The sequence below is a fragment of the Erithacus rubecula genome (genome assembly GCF_903797595.1).
Source record: "Erithacus rubecula genome assembly, chromosome: 6".
NCBI classification, from domain to species: domain Eukaryota; kingdom Metazoa; phylum Chordata; class Aves; order Passeriformes; family Muscicapidae; genus Erithacus; species Erithacus rubecula.
Window position 1 is genome coordinate 43,684,424 of NC_136688.1, and position 20,306 is coordinate 43,704,729.

A 20,306-nucleotide genomic window follows, 5' to 3' on the forward strand; every position below is an offset into this window, starting at 1 on the left:
AAGAAAAATTCTCTCTCGCTTTTTCTGCTATTTACCCACTATTCACTATTTCCACCTTTGATATATTTAGAATAAAACAATCATTTAATTTATTCACAGGTGTGTCAGTTTCTGGCAAAACAAAATGAGGAGAGGAACATTTTTCTTACCTCTATGGGTCTCTTTTTTTTGCCCACATTATTTGTCTGGAGTTTCTCCGGCTGTGGCAGTGCCCTACTAACAGGTGGTCTGAAATAAAGAACTGTGAATAAGAGAAGGCTGTCCGTCACCCATTCCATACTAACAGTACCTTCCAACCTGCCACTGCACAGGGAAATCTTACAGCCCTGGCCTATCCACTAACAATCATATTCATCTTTAGAAGAAATACCTCTGTTAAAGAAGGAAGAAAAAAACTAAAAATCCTTTGTTTAATATGCTAGGTTCTCCAATTCTTCAGCAATCCATGGGGTTAATGTGAAAGTTCGTTTTAAAATGACTGAGAACTTTTAAATATTCTTATCTTTTTCAAGCCACGTTTTTAAGGCACTTTCATCTTCTCTGCAGCAATTTTACTGAAGAGAGGCTCACCTGAATAATCTAATAATGCCTGTTCCCACATGCCTCCAGCAAACCCCTAACTCTCCCTATTTTTGTAATAGTTTGAGACAACTCCAGATGCACCTGCCCATTCATTCTTACATCGACTGAAATGAGATATTGATCAAAGCTTATGTGGAAGTAAACCAAGACCATGCAAATGCAGGAGTACAGCCATAACTCATGTTCCAGTGTTCTGAATAGCCCAGATTTATTTAAGAAATCTCAATTAGCTATGTTTAACAAATATCCATACATCTTTCACATTAGATTCAACTCTGCCTATACAAATAAATACACAAACAAATAAGCTTTATCTATTAAACATATGCAATTATTCCTAGTAATCTGCAGGAACGTTGATTATTGAATCTATAGATACAGGATTTGTGGTTGTGATAACAATCATTTAACCTTGATCTTTAAGAGGAACAATTAATTTTAAAATAAATTCTATGTTTAAATTAAGTGATATCCAGATTATTTAATCCAGTAGCCAGTGTAATACAACAATATCAAACATGAAGCAACAGGTCTCTCATATTTCTTTATAGTATGAAGTACTTCTAATTTCATCTCTGCTCTTGAGTGATGACTGATTGAAAATAATGACTGTCTTTTCTCAGAATTATAGAATATGATTTGTTTGGTCACTGTGTATTTTGAAGGTTAGGTGAAAAGCATTTTTTCAGTTATTCAAATAAAATACCATTTTCTTAGATTTATTTCCTCATTTTTCCTCCCTAATTTTACTACAAATGAGCTCACATCAGAATGTTCAAAAGACTTTATATTTTTAATTTATCATTTGTCATAGACAATTCTGCAAGAGTCTCATTACTATTCCTCTAGAAATGATCAAAACACAGCATAAAAAGCCCTTCTTCTATTTGTCAGAGCACTCAAACCTCATGTCTTTCCTCCTCTCCTACCCTGGCCCTAATTCACTTATGTCCCTGAAACACAAAAGGAAAAAATGAGTTGGAGGGGAAAAATTGGAGAAAAAATTAAATATAGAAGAAGAAAGTATTTGAAGTTTGATGAAAGCAGTAAAAACTGAAAGGGCACGGTTCTGACAGAGGTTTCTGTTACAGGAACTGAGTACTCCTCTGCTGCTTGGTTCTAAAAAGTGGTGTTTTTGTAACATTTGCTGCCTGTTAATCTCTTGTGATGGAATGGGAGAAGAGATAAAACAACCTCACATTTTACAACTGCTTCAGAAGATCACCTATACTTAAAGGTTCTACAGCTACAAATACAGGTTGGTATCACCCTTAAGCAATCACCAGAGTACATTTACATTCCTACATTGCCACATAACAGAATAAAGTGGATGCATTTTGGTCAGGAAAACTTGACAACTTTTACTCAGCTGCATTATGTCACAGGCCACCTAAACAATTTATCTAAGTATCTGTCCAGGAATGACCAATTCTATTTTGATCCAGAGCAGTGGAACTGGAACACAAATTACAAGCACATATGTATTCTCTTCCCAATTAAGTTTCAAGATAACAACCTGAGCATTCAAAACCAGGAATGCTGAAGGATATGAGAATACATTTTCCAAGTCCTTTTTTAAAGGTCTGAAAGCTGAAAATATTTTTAATTTGCTATGTAATGTGCAGCAAAGTGGTTAATGGCATATACAACACAGTGGTCATATATCTGTATGCATAACTCACTGCATGCTCAAAAACTGTGTGGAAAAGATGGGAAGGTGAGCATGAATAATATGTTGGGGTGAATTCACATATGGATAGGGTCAGTTTTAGCATGGGGAAGGAGAGTTCCAGCCATCTATCATTAGGGAAATAAATACCTCAATATTGGTACTTTGTTTTCAAAATTAAAATAGATTTGGTATATGTATTTTAATATTTATTTTTATGAAACCATAAAAATTGAGTACAAGCATTTTGAAGTAGTTTCTGAAATAAAAAAATACTTTGTTCAGTTTTAGACATAGCTTAAATTTTACTACCCATTTTTGCATGATGTATTTCATTCCATATTTTCCTCATTGTTACTGAGTATCTAAAGTTACTAACAGAACAAAGAATTATTTTCTGTTATATGACATATATAAATTACCACTAATTCTTTGAGTTCTGTGGTAACTTTTAACAGTGTGATTTACAATATTTATTTCTGTTTTAAACAGACAGGTATTATTTTGAGCATGATTTCATAGAGCAAATTACAGTAATTGGTACAAATGAAAAAGTCCCTTTCTGTGTAGGGCACCAAAATGATATTTCATACTTAGGAGGACTTTCAGAGAACTTAGCAATTGATTTTATTTAAATTTATTTAATTTTTTAAAATTTAAATTTATTTATAATTGATTTTGTACTACTCTTCAGCATGAAAGGTCTTACACTGCCCTCCCCAAAAGGTGTTGGCAAGCACAAAGTATAAACGAATCTTAAAAGTAAGAAGGACTTCTTTCTATTTCCTCTTGGCACATTCTTCAAGGTCATTGGTGAACCTTTACAGAGGCCTGGTTTCCATCAGAAGATAATGAAGGCTGGTAGTTTCTAAATTCTGCTTCTTGACAAAAATTATTTGTAGTTATTCTCACGTGTCCTATGAGCAGTAAGTGCCAGTTTATACTCACTTTATACTCACTATACTTAATGCAGATACAGGGAATCTAATGCTTAAATAATTTAGTAACATGTACACCTGGACATGTCAGGGGAAACTGCCAAATCATCATGTGTGAAACAGCTGTCCACTAAGGGGCTGGAGTGCTAATCTTTATATTTTAATAAATATTACTGAAAAATACTACTTGTGAAACATAGGAAAATATAACAGCCCATGGAGTTGGAGTTCATATTGGTAGGTAAAACAGTACCTAGCTTAGTATATGAAACAGAACTACAATGAACATACATAAATTTCAGATTTTTCATACAGCAATACTCTGAAGAGTGATAGGTGCATGCTATGGCACCCAACATGACAGATGGCTTTTTAAAGAAAATGGGAGATGGCAGTAAAAGATGGACTAGATAGAAAAATAAAAGCATTACCTGGAACCTCTTTTCAGCAGCAGGTGGGAAAGAGAAAAGGATTACTTATACAAGTTTGGCTAAAAGTTAGGTGCCAGTGAATTGTTCATATAGATAATTATTGCTGACTTCCATGTTTGGATACTTCTTTTTACAAGGGGATTATTCACTTCATAGACTATATAAATCTACTTGTATAGAAAACTCCCATTCACTTAAATGGGAATTATGAGCCTGTGTTCTCTTACTGTAAATAGAGAAATAAAGCAGAAGCAGAACCAAAAACCTCTGAACTATACCAAGTGTTTAGAGTCAGCAAACACAACACCTGAATAACTCAAGGAAATGTTGTGCAGCTTTAACCTCTTCAAATAAGCTGATGGATGGAACAATCAACTCGCTATTTAAGACAGATATTCAAGTTCAGTCACAAAAATATATTTATTTATACTAAAATAAAATTATCTCAGCTGATCAGAATATGTGGTGTACTGAGCACTACTGATAAGTACTATTTTTTCATGACTACTTAATTCAGTTTATGTTGATTGAAGATACTTTGAACTGCATAGGTTTCCTCAGCCATGTATGATGGAAAACTCCTATACTTTGACTAGCCAAAACCCATTATTAATAATTAAAGCAGATGGGCATGTACAGAGTATTTCCTAACAGTTGTAGTATGAATGGGGACTTTACATTAGTTTGATGGGCTGGTACACTTCCACTGATTTAATAAGCTCTTCTTTTAAGAACCACTAAGCAACTTCACTGTGGCAAGGTAAACACTAGGTTTTTTTTCACTTATAAGTTAAGCAAAATAATTCAGAGAATAATTTAGGGAAAAAAAATCCTGAAAATTAAGAGCACAATGCCAACTACTCAACAATTCACAGACTGATTTTTTCCTGTACTGAAAATGATGGGGTTTACTGAATGTCTTCTAATTAGTTTTAACTTTATTTTGCAGTGCAAGACTGATGCATTATTTATTCACATAGGAAAGAGCTAAACTTTTCCCACAATAAAACCCAAATGTAGGTTGAACAGGTTCTGCAGTCAATAGCACGCAATTCTTCAAGGAGTACAAAATTCAAGTACCTTCAGATATTTTTCACGGTAAAGCAAGGATTACTTGGATTCTGTTGATAAAACCAATCTACACAGATAATAAACCAAATGCAAATCTTCCAAATCTCATCACTGGGCCATGCAATCAAGACATTCTCAAGATATTTCCTTTTTTGTTGCAAAGTGAATAGGTTTTTTCTTTTTTTCTTTCACTCAAAATTGAGATTTTTTTGTTAAACCTTGATACTTTGGTAACTGGCTTTTTCAATTCTTCAAAGACATGGGTTTTAGCTCACATCTGAGTGGAAAAAATAATTACCTCAAACTGGTAAAGGGAGACCCTTCTTTTCCATCATGTTGTTCCAGTCTACATTTTGTAATATAAGTAACTAATAATAACTAAATTTATGATTGGAAAGAAGGAAGTCTGAAATGTCAGGGTTTTCAGACCTAAGGTTAATGCCCTGCACTAATGTACATTCCAATGGGCAAAAAGGTTGGCTTCAAAAAGCCCTGTTTTCTAGAACTGGGTGGTTTTTTAAAGTTAATGTTAAATTTAAACTTTCATATAATCTAATTTATTCTGCAAATATGGTAAACAGAGAGAAAAGCTGATAGTGCAAAGTCCATTGCTATAGTTTTCATTTTGACACCTGGCTTCTCCCCACTCCCAAATCACACAAGTTGATAGAATGAAAGTATAAGATAAAAATGATTTTTTACAAAAAGAGCTCTGGAATTTGTATTATTTACATTCATATCCCAAATCACTAGACTGGCAAACAGAAAAATTGCATTCTGCTCATTTATCGAAAACATATATAGAAGATGTCTGTATAAAATCTCAGAATTTCTCCTTCAGTGGCAATTACAAGGTGATATTTGTGACCTTTGGATTAAAAATGTTTCATTTCAATAGTTTCCTTCCTCTGTCACTCCCTTGGAAGCACAATTTAAATTTATTTACTGTCTGTATTGGATACAGAAAGAATTCTTCACTTCTCAATCTGTAAGGGACTAGTTTTAAATACTAGTAGTTTAGTTTCCTTCCCATTTTGAATACACAAGGATCTTTTTTTGATTCTGTCTATATATCCCTTTACACACAAAAAAATCCTCAATTAAAAATATAAATAACTACATAAAATCAGAGGCAGTTTTGCCATAACACCTGGTTTTGAATTATATCTGGGAGTGTATTCAGAACACCAAAATAACTTTCAAAATATATAAGCTGCTGGGATCATCTTTTCATGCAAGTGATCTCAGCACATGGACTAAGTAATGGTTTCATCTGCTTGCAAGTCTTTAAAACTTATGAAAAATCTAAACTGAAATTCCTGGTTGTTTAGTTTTGAGATCTCTTGGTACAGCCATTCTTCTGCAGGGTACATTAATTACAGCACTTCCCCTCTCACAGTCACAAATAGGGAGTCTGCTCTCCAGGGAGTGTAAGAATAGAATAAGAATGGAGCATTATTCTCCAGAGGCATCTCCTAGCCATCAGTGCTGTTCAGTTCAGGGAGCAGCTGAGTCAAGTGTTTTCAAAATCAATCATTATGGGACGTTTTTCAGAGTAACTTACCTAGTACAAAATCATACTAGGAAAGAACTCTTAGTAAAAGATAGAAACAGTTTTCATATGCATTTTGTGCTGTTGAGTATCCATTATGCTGTTACACAACCAAATTAGACACACAGTACACATCTTTTCACATAAAAATATTATCTATAAACATTATTATTCAGAAATGATAAATAATTCAAATTACAGACCTAAGTGCTGCCTCACAGCAGTGTTATTTTGTGATTCCAATAGAAGTTAAAATAAATATTCCAATTTCAGTGATGTAACATGGTAATTTCACTGCTAGAGAATACTATATCATTAGCAGAGCTGGCATTTAACACTGCAAGCTAACCCCAGACCAACTGAATATGAATGAATTCTTGGGTTCTAGTCATGGAGGGAACTCAGCCTATGAGTTTGAAAGGGGCCTAACAGCCTAAGGATCTGCTGTGCTGCAAATTTAACACCATGTTGCTGCATATGCATATATTCTAACTGGAGCAGGTGCAGAAGTTCATAACCTAGTGCAGGCAGGCACACAGGGCACTGCCCTGTGAACACCCTGTGCAGCCAGCAGCTCAGAGCCTCGGGCAGAACGGGTGCCCTGGCAAGGCAGAGACAGCCCCTTCAATCTGAACCTGCATTGCCTCCAGCATGGGGCTGCTCACAGAGCAGCACAGGCACCTGTGCAGGGATCACTGCACTGCACACACTGCACACTGCAGGGCTGGACCTCGACAGCAACACTTACAACAGTGTGTGTGTGTGTCACACTGGGATGCCGTGTGTGTGTCACACTCAGGCGCCGTGTGCTACAGATTGCCATAAATACTTAGGCAAGCTCTCTGACTCAGAAATGGAAGCCAAGCTATTCCTTAGCCACTCAAAAGTATTGAGGAAATCACCTCGCCCCAAATACTCCAGTGTTCACTCATGTCAACTCAGAGTGGGATCTGCACTTATGTTTCATCCCTTAACCTTTTTTTACTCATTAACAGCTACTGCTTAATAGTAAAGAGGTAAATCCCCACTTCTGTTGCAAATTGTAGCCACTTTCCCAAGCATTATAAGTTATTAAAATATTTAATCTTGGACTTCATGTACATGAACTTACCTTACTACCCCCTGCCTTCATACGAAGCAAAAATAAAGAGTCATAAAAATAAAATTAAAATTAGTATCCATGACAGTAGACTAAAACATTTTCTAAAACATTTACCAATCCTACACAATATTAACATCAGAACAGAAATTAAAATACATACAGTAACCACAGTCTGGTTTTATTTTTCACAAAAAAAAAAATTCTTTCAAGTTTTAGGGCCACAAACTTTTCAACAATGCAGGCAATGGAATTATTTTATGGTTTTTATTTTTGCATTGTGAATCACAATTTAATTACCTTACTACAGAAATAATTCTCTTAGTAATTTATCTGAAACTGAAAAATACAATTCATTCAACTTCCAGATAGAGTTATTAAAAGAAACACAAAAGTTTTACAATTTCATTAAAAAGAAAAAAAAAAATCTTTAATCAAAGCTTTCATACGTGCACATTATTTCTTTTTGATTTCCACATCAAATACATCTAATTAAAAAAGAGAAAGACTATTTCTCATAAATGCAAGACAGGGAACCACAGCTTTATACACAGACATCCTTCCCTCTCCTACAGCAACACAACTTAAAAACAAAAGATGATATGAAACTTCCACAAAAGTCACACTGCATTTCTCAACAAGGCTATCCCAAACCTGTCCAGCTTCACACTGGAGACATGAGCATTGCCACAGAACTCCTCACATTCCTGCAGAACTTCCTACTCTCCTATTTCACCATGTCCTTACACCCTGTTGTTTTTCTCACTTCCCTCTCTTTAGTATCAGCCTTCCCCAACTGTGTATTAGGAATCCCTCCTTCCTTCCTCCTCACATATACTGTCCACATCGATTTTGTGGACAACAAACAACTTTCAGGGTTCCATGCTAAGCTGCAAATTCTACAACAGATAATGTTCTAGATGTTATAAATTGCTTTTGTTATTTTGCATCTAGTTTATCTTCTGGGTTTATTGCAGTCTGCTCCCCATCCCATTCTCTTCCAAAGCATACAACAGTGAACCAAGATACAAAACTAACACTGCAAAACATACAACTTCATTTTCCAAGATTCATTAATAAAAACTGCAGAATCACTGTGGAAATAATTTTTCAAAGAAAGGCAGAAGTTACGTGGAGACTGAAGCAATGCAAGGAGCAATTAGAGCTGGATTTATCAGAGCAGTTTGTTGGCAGAACCAAAAAACAGAGAGCTGTTCTTCAATAAAACATTCAAATAGGCTCATGCCTATAGTCAGTATTGAAGTTTCAATAAAACCATATTATTAAATACCAGCAAATAACAACTCAATCATCTCAATAAAATAAAAATATGCATACATAGTTTGTAGATTTTGTGCTCTCTGAAAATAGATACAGCCTAGTCCTTTGGGTCACCTTTTTTTTCTTCAAAAAAAGCATTTAGATTATTTTTATACATACAGTTTTAAGTTAAGAATTATATATTCCAATATAATTTTGTTCTACTATTACTTTTGCACGTTGATTTCTTGGGTAGAATTGTAATTTAGTAATTACCTTTCATCTAAGGTTGGCTCCTTTTGTTGCAGGTGAGGCTTAATTCCAAACATTGGTCTAATGTTTGTTGATAAGGCTTTGATGGTGTAATTAATTTCATTTTCCCTTGTCACATCACTGTCATAACCTAACAAAATCAGAGGTATCAAACCAAAATAAGGTACAATTTAAGAACAATTTAATCTTAATTTGTGCAGATTTCAACAATGTATTAGATTACAAAAACAATTATAGCATGGATTATTAGTAATATAAATACACAACAGAAATAAAGTAGCTGGGAATCATGAACATTGTTAATAAAAGACATTCAAAGAAAAAGAATTCCCAACAATATCTTTGTGGTAAAAAAGCTATTTAAGAGTCAAGGTACTTTAAAATCTTCTCCATTCTGCTAAGTTAGCTAGCCTTAACTACAGTAAGGCACATCAAGATGATGTTTACTACAGTAAAATAAACATATTGGAAAAGGTAAGTTGTGACAAGATTGTTATTTACTCTCCATTATTTTGGTTTTTTTCAAAGATAGAAATTACTAATGCCAACAATGTGATGGTGAATAGTTCTTAACTTTAACTGAAATTAATAGGACCAAGAGAAACTTTTGTGGGTAATGATGGCAATGTCATTTCTTGGAAATGTTCAAAGCCCTCACTCTGTTTTAGAGTACTTTTGAACACATAGCTTAAGAAGGTTCTGTGTAAAGCAGCAGAGACTAGGGAAGATTATAAAGGTAAGATGTTCTAACAGGTCTCAAGCAGAGGCTGAACAGAAACTGAAGATTTTCTGAAGAATTTTTTACTAAAGTTAAAGCAGACAAATCCTCCTATAGGCAATTAAATTACTTTGTGGAAGCATTCTTCAGTACTTTTAAGAAGAAAGTGATTAAAAATGCTTTTCCAATGAATGTTTAATATGTCTATAATATTTAATGTGTTTCTTTGGTCATTTATTATGTTTCAGTGACAGCTGAAGTTAATTTATCACATGGAATTATTTAATGAGTAGCAGTGACAGTTTAAAAATGCCCTGAGCAATTGATAATGAGGAAGAAACACACTTGGGAGAAAACAAGTCAGAAGGCTCATAAACCCATGGAATCATAACATGAAAAAGAAAACATAAGTTTGGAAAAAACAGCAGAAGTTAATGCTACAAAATAGAATGAACACTCCAGAACTGCTGATATTGTGACCTTGAGATAGATATATAAACATCAGCCTATTTCAGTCTCCTATGCTTCCATGTTATGATCTCACATGATACAGATTTCAATATAATTTCTTTAGAATTAGTGACCAAATTTAAACTGTGATTGTTTTATTTTAAATAAAGATTTTGGGTAGCTATGTATAATTGATATTTGGTATTTTTTATTTAGAAGATACCAAGAGTCTCTTTATGTACTCTGACTCAAAGCAGTAACCCAAACACTTTATTATCATTTTCTTCACAGCAGTTTATCATTCCTTGCCCCAAAACTAAATTTTATTTAAGATTTTTGAAGAGCATTTGTTACTTAAGATACTAACTACCCATGAATTACTTCTAAATTTTCAATTTTCCATTAATAAAGTCTTCTTGAAATAGCACAATCCAGCAAGTTGTACAAACTATTACTGACCTCCATCTTCTTCAGAATCCAGATCAGACTCCTCACTGTCACACTGCCTGCTGTCCCTGTGTCCTTCCATCTCATAAGTCCACAGCATCAAGGAGGTGTCTGCTCCTCCAACAGTGACCAGCAAACTGTCATCGTAGGTCCAGCGGACGTTTGTCACGTGGGTACTGTGAGCAACATACCTCTTAAATTTTCCAAACTTTCCCTAAGAAGGGGAAAAGGCAAGGAGCAAATTTATCCAGTCTGCTAGATGAAACTGAAATAAGTTGTCAGTGCACAATGACATCATCGTAACTTCTTTACAGTTCATGCTTCAGCTGTTTTGTATTTCGTAAGATTGTAACACATGATTTGCCAAGTGTTCCCCCTATAGCAACCTCATGAAATGTTAACCTTATCTTCATATCAAGCATGAAAGAGTTAGCTTATAAACAGATTCTAGCAATAAACACTGGACCACTTTTCCTAAGTGAGACAATAATCCAACTGAGTTGGAATAAAATTCACAGAGAATATTTTGAGTCAGTACTTGTGCACTGTTACCATCCTTAGCGTGGCAACATTTCAAAACTGAAGACACATTTACCACCAAATATACAGGAAAGCTTGAGGTACTTGAAGAGCAGTAAAAATACAACGTGCTTCTGGAATGGCTTTCCTATGATGCATGATTTAATAATATCAAAGGTCTCCATCTTAGAAAAAAAATAACTAATATTGGACAGAATGAAGGTCCTTAAAATCACTAATGAAATCTAGGTCAGAAAGATATGTTCATTGTCTTCCAAAGCATTGTCATTTCTAAAGTTTTTCCTATTCTTTTTCCACAGTCAGCAACAGGCTCTACAGTCTGACCTGGAAGGATCATTCTTACAAATTACAAGTTTAATGCACTGCAAAATGCAATGTGATACTGAATGCTTTCTTTGATCACAATGAAAAAAATATAAAAGCATTATTTTCTTCTGAGGGATGAATTTTCACAGTTTTGAAAAGGCAGATTTATTAATAAATATTTTCCATAAACAGCTGCAAATTACTTACTTTAGCAGGGTATCGAAACAGTTTCACAAATCCAAAATCATCTCCTGTGGCCAATACTTTACTATCACTAGTGAGGCATGAAGCAGTTACATCTGTGACTTCACCAATTATTGGCCAGATCCCTTCACAGCAAGAGCCCAAAACACTTGTCCATGATGCCCAGCCAATCTTTTCTACCTGAAAAACAACCCATTTGAGACAGAGCATACTTCTTAGGCATTTTTCTTCCTTATACAGTTCCAGAAAAAAGTCCTTGCACTGAAAGATACATCACATCTGAAAGATAGTACTTTAATATGTTAATCACTTAATTTTCCATTCAGAATTTCATCTGACATCTTCAATTTTACCTCTATGAGCTTTCATTTCCAAAACATAAAGAAGCATTTTGAAAATTTTTACCTTAGCTGCCCTTCCAGGCTAAAGAAAACAAATCATATTTTCCAAAACTGCATTTCAATACCATGGAAAATATCATTTGGAAATTATCCATTTTTGCTTTCTGCCCTATAACAGTGCTCTATATCTGAGAAAACAGAACATTATAGCTATAATATACTACTCTTGCCTATATGTATTATGTAAACTGTATTACATTGTTATATAAAGACAAATGTGAGGTATTTCCCAGCAAGGTTAGAGTTAAGTAATCTTCAATAGGTTTTCAAAGGTGTTTAGGTACCAGAAAAGATATGCAGAAGTCTAGTAGCATTTTCATGACTAAGTCAGCCAAATGTCTATTTCTTAATAGAAGAGCAAAATGTGAAATCCCCTACATATTTTATAATCTTAGAAGTTTAAAATTACAGTTTTATATATCATTCCCTTTATGTGTATAGATAGGCTGCATCATAACTCTAATTTGCAAACAAGTTAAGAAGGCAGTACAGTTCCTTACCTCCAAACTTGGAATAGTCTGTTTTTTCCCCCGAGGGGCTTCAAAAAACAACTGCTCTTTAGCACCAGTGTTGACTTGCAAAAGTTTTCCTACAAAACATATGACATACATATTGTATGTTAACACAGAAGATTCCATTTTACAGAAGAAAAAAAGAACAGTTAGTTTGAATTTTTTATTGCTAACAGCATTGCATAAATTATTAGTTTTTACTGGAAAAAAAATGCACACATAAATAATGGATAATGGAAGTAGGATCTAAAGAGACCTAAGTCCTTTGACCCCTGCATTCACAACCCTTTCTCCTCTCCTTGAAAACTGTACCAAAGCATCACTTTTCTCTCCTTATCATGGCTGTCCCATCAGATGGTAGGAAAATGTACTGGGTGTAGTTCAAAGCTGGTTTGTGGTAACTGGCTATTGATGCATGTGCTCTTGGGATGGAGAAGCACATATGCTGCCTGGGCACCAGCTGATCCCAAGCAGGTGACTTGTTTGCACCTTTATACAACTTTATTTCTGAGAGAAGTTCTCTCAATGTTTCTGTAGTCCTCCTTTACAAAATTCTCAAAGGAAGCTAACCTACAACACTCTCTCAAAATAAATCAGACTGTTTCAAAAGTGATTATGAAGAGGAATAAGAACGTGAACTAATATATTGCACAATTGCACAGCCTTGTTTCTTAATGAAACAGGACTAAATTAGTATTTCAATTAATCACATATTAATGTCCTGGAACTCAAGAAATCCAGTCTTTCTGCTAAGAGTAACAACAAGGATACATATTCCTGAACTACAGATACAACCTACATCGTGCAGTATATTATTAAAGGAGTAGAAACATAGAATTATAGAATGTTTGAGCTTGAAAGGGACATCTAGTTCCAACTCCCTGCCAATAGACCAGGTTGCTCAGAGCCTCATCCAGCCTGGCCTTGACCCCCTTCAGGGATGGGGCATCCACAACCTCTCTGAGCAGCCATTGCCAGTCATCACCACACTTGCAGTAAAGAATTTCTTCCTACTATCTAACCTCCTTCAGCCTAAGGCCCTTCCTCCTTGTTCTGTCACTAACTGCCCTTGTGAAGTCAAATTATTAACAGGAAAGATTTTTTTAAAATCCAAACAAACTGATCTATAGAGACAAACCATTTTACTTGAAATTATGTATGCAGCAGTAAAAATCATGGGTTTAATATTTATTCAGATGCTATGAGAGCATATTTGTAAGATAAAGAATCAAATCTGCCAGTGACACCACAAATCCATACTATACATGTACTTCCTTGGTCTGTAATGTCATCAATCTTCCAGTGCATTTTTACAATGAATACTGCTTACCTCTTATGTCCCAGTCCATGTGTGTGATATAGCTGGAGGCTCCCTTGCAGATTCCTACTCTTTTACTGCTCATTACATTGTAAATATCTACAAAGTTGTCACAGGATGCCACAGCTAAGTACTTTCCAGCCCCTAAAACACATCAGTACAAACACAAAACATTTTCAAAAAATTTTAGTGCTCAGCATGCTAAACACAAGTTCTGGAATTCAGCTATGTGCAACTTGAAATTCTTTGACATCAGCTTGCTAATTTATAGATTTTCCCTGACAAACTGATTTTCATACCACATAATCAGCATGAAACACACAACTATGATATCATTACATTTTCAAACAATAAAAACCATTTGTGAAATTTAAAGCATTTATGGCATTCAGAGAATGGTAGGGCTTAGCAAAGCAGAAAGTAAGGCTGTATGAGAATTGGTATCAGTAATTTGCATCCAATTTTTCCAACAAATGAGTATTTTAACTGAAGTAGGCTATGCATTTTGAGTTCCTAAAATACGAGCTATAATGTTGGAAAAAACCAGAGCCCCAGTAGGAGTGCTAAGGGGGGAAAAATAAGAAAAAAAGTTTTCAGAAGTTTCTGACACATCAGTTTCAAATATTCTCATTAGCTAACAGTAACTTCAGTGATGTGCCAAACTTATGCAGCTCATAAAGTGGAACCCTGGGGATCTGCTGGATATTCATTATTTAAAACTTACTGTTTTATTCAGGAGGTTACTATTCCAATAATCTCATCCTTAAACAAGCAACACAGGACTTCACATCATGGCCTTTCAAAATGTTAGTATTAGTTTTGCTGACCTATTTTTTACACCTAAAGTACTACAAATTTTTACTACTTTTTTCTCTTAAATGTGACAAGCCTTACTTTAACAAACTTGATATTAAAATTTTCATTTAAAAAAAATCACTTACCAGGAGAAAATCTGATTTCTGAAATAACATCTTTCCTGTGCTGGAAAGAGACCAAATCCTCCAGAGTATCTGCATTAACTATCAAAAAACTTCCATCATTGAGACCAACAGCTAATGCTTTTCCATCAGGAGAAAAGCAGCAACATCTGCCTCCTATGAGAAAGTAAGAAATTGCATTTAGATACATTTGCAGCCCATTATCCTTCTTTCAGATCTATTTTTCCCTTAGTGAAGGAAAGCTATTCTTATACTATAAAACTTCCAAGGAAGTTTTCCAGATGCTGCCAAAATAATTTCCAAGCTGTGATATGAACAGGTACACAGGCCCAGAATCTTAGAATTTGCATATTAATTGACATCTGTTCTACATTAGTAATACAGATTAATCACTATTGTCTCTGTATTTTTAACTTGATCTCCTTCTTTGTATCTGGTGCTGCCTGTTTGTTACCATTTGCTATGGTAAGGAGAACACAGCTGGAAATGACCCCCTGGATTCACAGAATTCTGTAATTTTCTATCACAAACAATAAGACACTTGATCACAGAATCCTTCCAATAAACATGCCAGGTGTTGTTTAAAAAAACAGTTTAATTACCAGTTTAAATTTATATATGGTCATATTATAATAGATTTATTTTCATGCCAGAATTTTCTGTTGACATAAATATTTTCCCCTACTATTTGTTCCTCTGATTAACTTGTAGACAGCAATCCTTTATAAGGATGGCTTCACAAGAAAGTTTGCATTCATTATCCTGTAATTCCTTTCTCCATTCTCAACTTTCAGTTTAATTGCATTCAGCTGAACACAGATGAGAAATGCACCAAAAATATCCTCATTATTGTCTTGTCATTTACATGAATACTGCAATATTTCTTGGGAAAAACACTTCACTATCACATGTATCACATTGTCACTCTGCATTCAACAACATCCTCAGCCTTCTGCTCTTGAAGTTACTCCTGACCTACACATACATTTTTCTTAGTCACTGCATCCTGCCTTTTATCATTAACAGATATTATTTCACTTCCATTACTCAGTCTGCAGAAGTATTCATCTTTTTCTGTACAGTACACAAAAACTTCTTAAGATTGCCAAAGCATCTCAAAATGTGTCTCATCAGCAAATGGTCATCAGAGACTTTTTTTGCCAAAAGTACTTTTAAAAATATTAAGAAATATCAGCTTTAAGACTTGAACAGAGTTCATCAACTAGAAACTTTCTTGTTTCATGCCTGCTTATGTGAGCTTACTTTGTCAATATAAATCATCTTCAATTAAGCTTTTCATTATCAGTTTGAATCAAACTGCATTGTTGAATGCCAGACAGATAAAACCTACTGTTATTTCTTTATCTTGCAAAGCATACAGAGCATTAGAAGCTTGTCAGGGCCAGTCTCATCTATTTCTAAAAAAATCACCATATATGATGTCATTTAAAACAGATTTTCCATCTGTCAAAATAGAATTTAATTATAACCTAAACAACAAGTAAAAATTTTATGACTATTCTTTTCTTGACATTCCAGATCCTTCAAACATTCACAAAGAAGAAAATGCTAACAATTCTTTTAATATTTCTTCCAAAAATTTCCAGACCCAAAGACTCAAAAAAGCCTTGAAATATTATCAGCAATATAGCACTTATGTAATTGACTCAACTTCTATTGTTAATTCACTGACTTAAATAAATTACAATTGCAAATAATATTCAGAAGAGAATTCAGAATATTTTTTACAGATTCATTAGCTTAAGGGCTACATAACTAATGAAAACAGCATTAACAAAATAATTTGAGAAAAGAGAAGAATTTATTCTGCTTTCAGGTCCCCCTTTCAAAAGATTTATAATGCTTGCAAATGTCAATTGCTTTAGTAAATATTTTTGATACTAAGCATCTTACCCTTTTTCAATTTGCGAACAGCTAACATACAATGGCTAGGAGATAAATCCCATATTCTTAAGGTTTTGTCATCACTTACAGTGGCACAAATAGGTAAATGAGGATGAGTAGCTAGACCCCAAACTTCCCCCTCCATGTGACCCTGAAAAAACACAATGAATCAGATTTATTTTTATTTTTAATTGAAATGTTAAATAATACATTTAAGAAAGTTAAAAAGCAAAAGAACATGCATTATTTAGAGGATAATAAATATCTGAATAAAACCAGAGAACTTGAAAAAAATTCACTCTGCTACTTGTGCAAAATTATAGTAATTTTTTCTACAGAAAACTTCTGCAAAGTAATCCTCAGACACATGTATGTCAATGGCCTGGACAGTGGGACTGAGTGCACCCTCAGCAGGTTTGATGTCACTCAGGTGACACTAAGCTCAGTGGGGTGCTCCAGACACTGGAGGGAGGGGATCCCATCCAGAGGGACTGGACAGGCCTGGCAGGTGCCCCCATGCAAGGAAGCTCAGCAAGTTCAGGGTCCTGCAGGTGGGTCAGGGCAGCCCCCAGCACAAACACAGGCTGGGCAGAGCATGACTTAGAGCAGCCCTGAAGAGAACTTGGAGGGTTTGGTGGCCAACAGACACGGGCTGGCAATGTGCACTTGCAACCCAGAAAGCAAACTGTATCCTGGGCTGCATCAAAAGAAACGTGGCCAGCAGGACAAAGGAGGGGATTCTGCTGACAGAGGAGAGGGTGCTCAGTCTAGAGAGGAGAAGGCTTCAGGGAGGTATGGTTGCAGCTTATGAGAAATATGGGGACACTTTTAGTAAGGCTTACAGTGACAGGAAAAGGGGTAATGAGTTTAAGGTAAAAGAGGATAGATTTAGACTAGATGAAAGAAAGAAATTTTTTGTGATGAGGGCAGTAAAACACTGGGGGAGCTTGTCCAGAGATGTTGCAATGCCCCATCCCCAGAAATCTCCAAGGTCAGATTAGATGGGGCTCTGAACAATCTGATCTATTTGAAGATGTTCTTGCTTATTGCTGGGAATTTGGACAAGATGACCTTTAAAGGTCCCTTTCAACCCAAACTGTTCTGTGAAATAGGTTTTTCTTTACCTTAGGTTTTAGTATTTTCTTTTAACAAATACAGTCCTTGATCTATTGCACTCAGAAAGGAGAGAATCCAGAGATTTTTACTTAACTATTAAGGAAAATATTGATGCAATGTAAAAATCTGTTTAGTAGTCAAGCTTTAAAAAAATGCACCTGTTTGGTATGGCAAATTTTTTTTACATAATTACAGGTAAAATCTCAAAGCAAACATCAAGGAGACAACTTTTGAAAATAAGAGTAATTAGTACTCAAGAGAAGTTAATAAGGAATTGGGAGGAGGATCCACTATTTCACACACTTTTCTTATTTTTCAAAACAGATCTATGATCTTGGTCTGTTTGGAAGGATGAACTCATTAAACAAACTAGTGAAGAAATTCTATGTTCTATCTTGCTCATTAATGGTCTGATCTAACTAAAAGTCATAGTAACACACTAACTTCATTAGAAGTTAAAGTGCTTCTTATTGCACATTCTTATTAAACTTAGTTTTACTTGAAAATTAAAATCATGTTTGTGGTATGACAAATCTGACTGGTATTTAACACATACCTGAACCAGCAGAGTTATTGGTCCACTTTTATCCACCTCCAATATTTCACCATTCTTTGTGCCCACTAGAATATGACCATGTCCTAATGATATGGCACGTATAGAAGGATTATCTTCTAATAGGAGACCTAGAACATTAAGATGTTAGATGATTGGATTCTCAAGTATGCCTTGAAGAGGATTTTTCCCACTTAATGCACATTACATTCTCACTGGAGAAAAATCTACTCAGTAATAAACAGTGAAAATACTCCTGCATGAAACATGTCTGGATTCATTTGGGAGGTTTAGCAATATATCAAGTTTAATCAGTCTGACTCTATGCATATGAAGCATCAACAATAACAGTATATTGCTACCAATTATGGTAACTCCAATTCTAGCTTTTTGTAAACAAACTATGAGAATGACTGCAATGTTTTCATTAATGAGTATTTACATTCATCATGTTTGAAAATCAAATCATGTACTTTAGAACACAGCAAACATAATTTTAAGGGAAGGGGATGGAAGAGAAAAAGCTATCCAGAATGAAAATACAGACAACTGTAAATTAGCATTAAGATCAACTGGTAGAAACAGGAAAAATAGGAATGAAAATGTTCTTTAAGTATTTCAAAAGACATATGCATTTACAGAAAATTAACTACTAATACCTTACAAAACTAACCACAATTCTGAATTCCTTCCTTTCTCCAAAACAAAAAAGATCAAGTAACAGACTTCACCATCAAAAATAAAATGGGCTTTTTTTGTCACTTACATAAAAACAAAACAAAGCAAGAAAACAACTGCATGATAAGAAACCTACAGTTAGATCAATTAATTTAAGCTAATAGTAAATTAAATATTATGACCTGTACTCACCAAATGTGTAAATAGACCCTACAACACATGACTCCTGTCCCAGTAGAAAAATCACTTATTTAGAATCAATAAAGCTTAAAAAAAGTATTTCAGCATTCATTATGTGAAATGTGGATTTCCTCTTACTGGAGAAAGCAATTTCATAAAGATTTCTCAAGGAAGTACTTTATAAATGGAACAAAACATAGGATGAAGTCTGTGTTACCTTTGGATCCAGGAGCCAGAGCAGCCCTTTTGATGGCATAGGTTTTGAGACAACGTTCAAAGGTATCATCCCAGAGAGCTACTACCCCATCCTTTCCTCCAGTGACAAATCCCTGGGAGGAAAGAAGTAAAAACCACTAGTTACAATTTATTATTATCTTTCCTTACTTTTTCAGTGATTTCTACCAATACTGAAAATGGACCATATACAACACTGTAATGCACAGAGCTACAGATGTTAGAGATGAAAAGAACAGGAGCAACAAAATGAATGATTTCTCCTCCTGATGAAGGCAGCACAGTTCTGTACATTGCATGTACATGAGCTGGATTTAGAAGTTCTAACCTGCATATTTTTACCATTCTAGAAAAATAAGATAACCAACATATTATAGTGTTTTTCCTTGATATTTAGCCTCTATATCCCTTCAGCATTTCTTTGCATTACACGAAACCTGACTCAGTACTAAAAATTTGATTAGTTACATTTTATTTTGATTACTTATATTTTCCAAATATATGCACATTTCTGTCATTCTATCTTTAAAAATTTTACACAGGTATTTTAAAAAGCAACAGGTATGGTTAATACTGAAATCACTAGTTCTTTCCTTCACAGCACTCAGTTCTTGCAGTATGAATAACACGTTGTCCAATCTACTTTTCTGAAACACAAATAATTGGGAGGTGGAGTGACTTGGTCTAACCTAGGAAAACACCAACATACATATAAACTTAAAGACACAAATAATCTAACTGGAACACTCATCCATATTTAAGGACATGCTTAAAGGCTTTCCTGGGCTAAAAAAGAAGCCAAGAATCTGGAGAAGATGCTTAATGATCTACAGATTGAATTCATTTATGGGTTGACAGTAATTACAGCACAAAATAGCACAAGTATGGTCTTCTTCATCTCACAAGCTCATATATTTCACTGAACTTACTT

At 34.6% G+C, this 20,306-nt stretch overlaps 1 protein-coding gene across 4 annotated transcripts in view; it reads right to left on the reverse strand.

Annotated features, from left to right (window-relative positions):
- The window catches only part of EML5 (EMAP like 5), a 98,598-nt gene that overhangs the window by 24,940 nt on the left and 53,352 nt on the right, over nucleotides 1-20,306 (reverse strand). For 3 of the 4 annotated variants that reach the window (XM_079308121.1, XM_079308120.1, XM_079308122.1), the window contains exons 19-28: nucleotides 19,359-19,470; nucleotides 18,287-18,414; nucleotides 16,624-16,765; nucleotides 14,713-14,865; nucleotides 13,784-13,915; nucleotides 12,442-12,530; nucleotides 11,544-11,720; nucleotides 10,503-10,704; nucleotides 8,879-9,005; nucleotides 150-228 (exon numbers count right to left, since the gene is read on the reverse strand). In XM_079308121.1, coding sequence (XP_079164247.1) covers nucleotides 150-228; nucleotides 8,879-9,005; nucleotides 10,503-10,704; nucleotides 11,544-11,720; nucleotides 12,442-12,530; nucleotides 13,784-13,915; nucleotides 14,713-14,865; nucleotides 16,624-16,765; nucleotides 18,287-18,414; nucleotides 19,359-19,470 — 1,341 coding nt within the window. Of the gene's footprint in view, nucleotides 1-149; nucleotides 242-8,878; nucleotides 9,006-10,502; nucleotides 10,705-11,543; nucleotides 11,721-12,441; nucleotides 12,531-13,783; nucleotides 13,916-14,712; nucleotides 14,866-16,623; nucleotides 16,766-18,286; nucleotides 18,415-19,358; nucleotides 19,471-20,306 lie in introns of all 4 variants that reach the window. The other variant, XR_013774557.1, reaches the window with a different exon arrangement.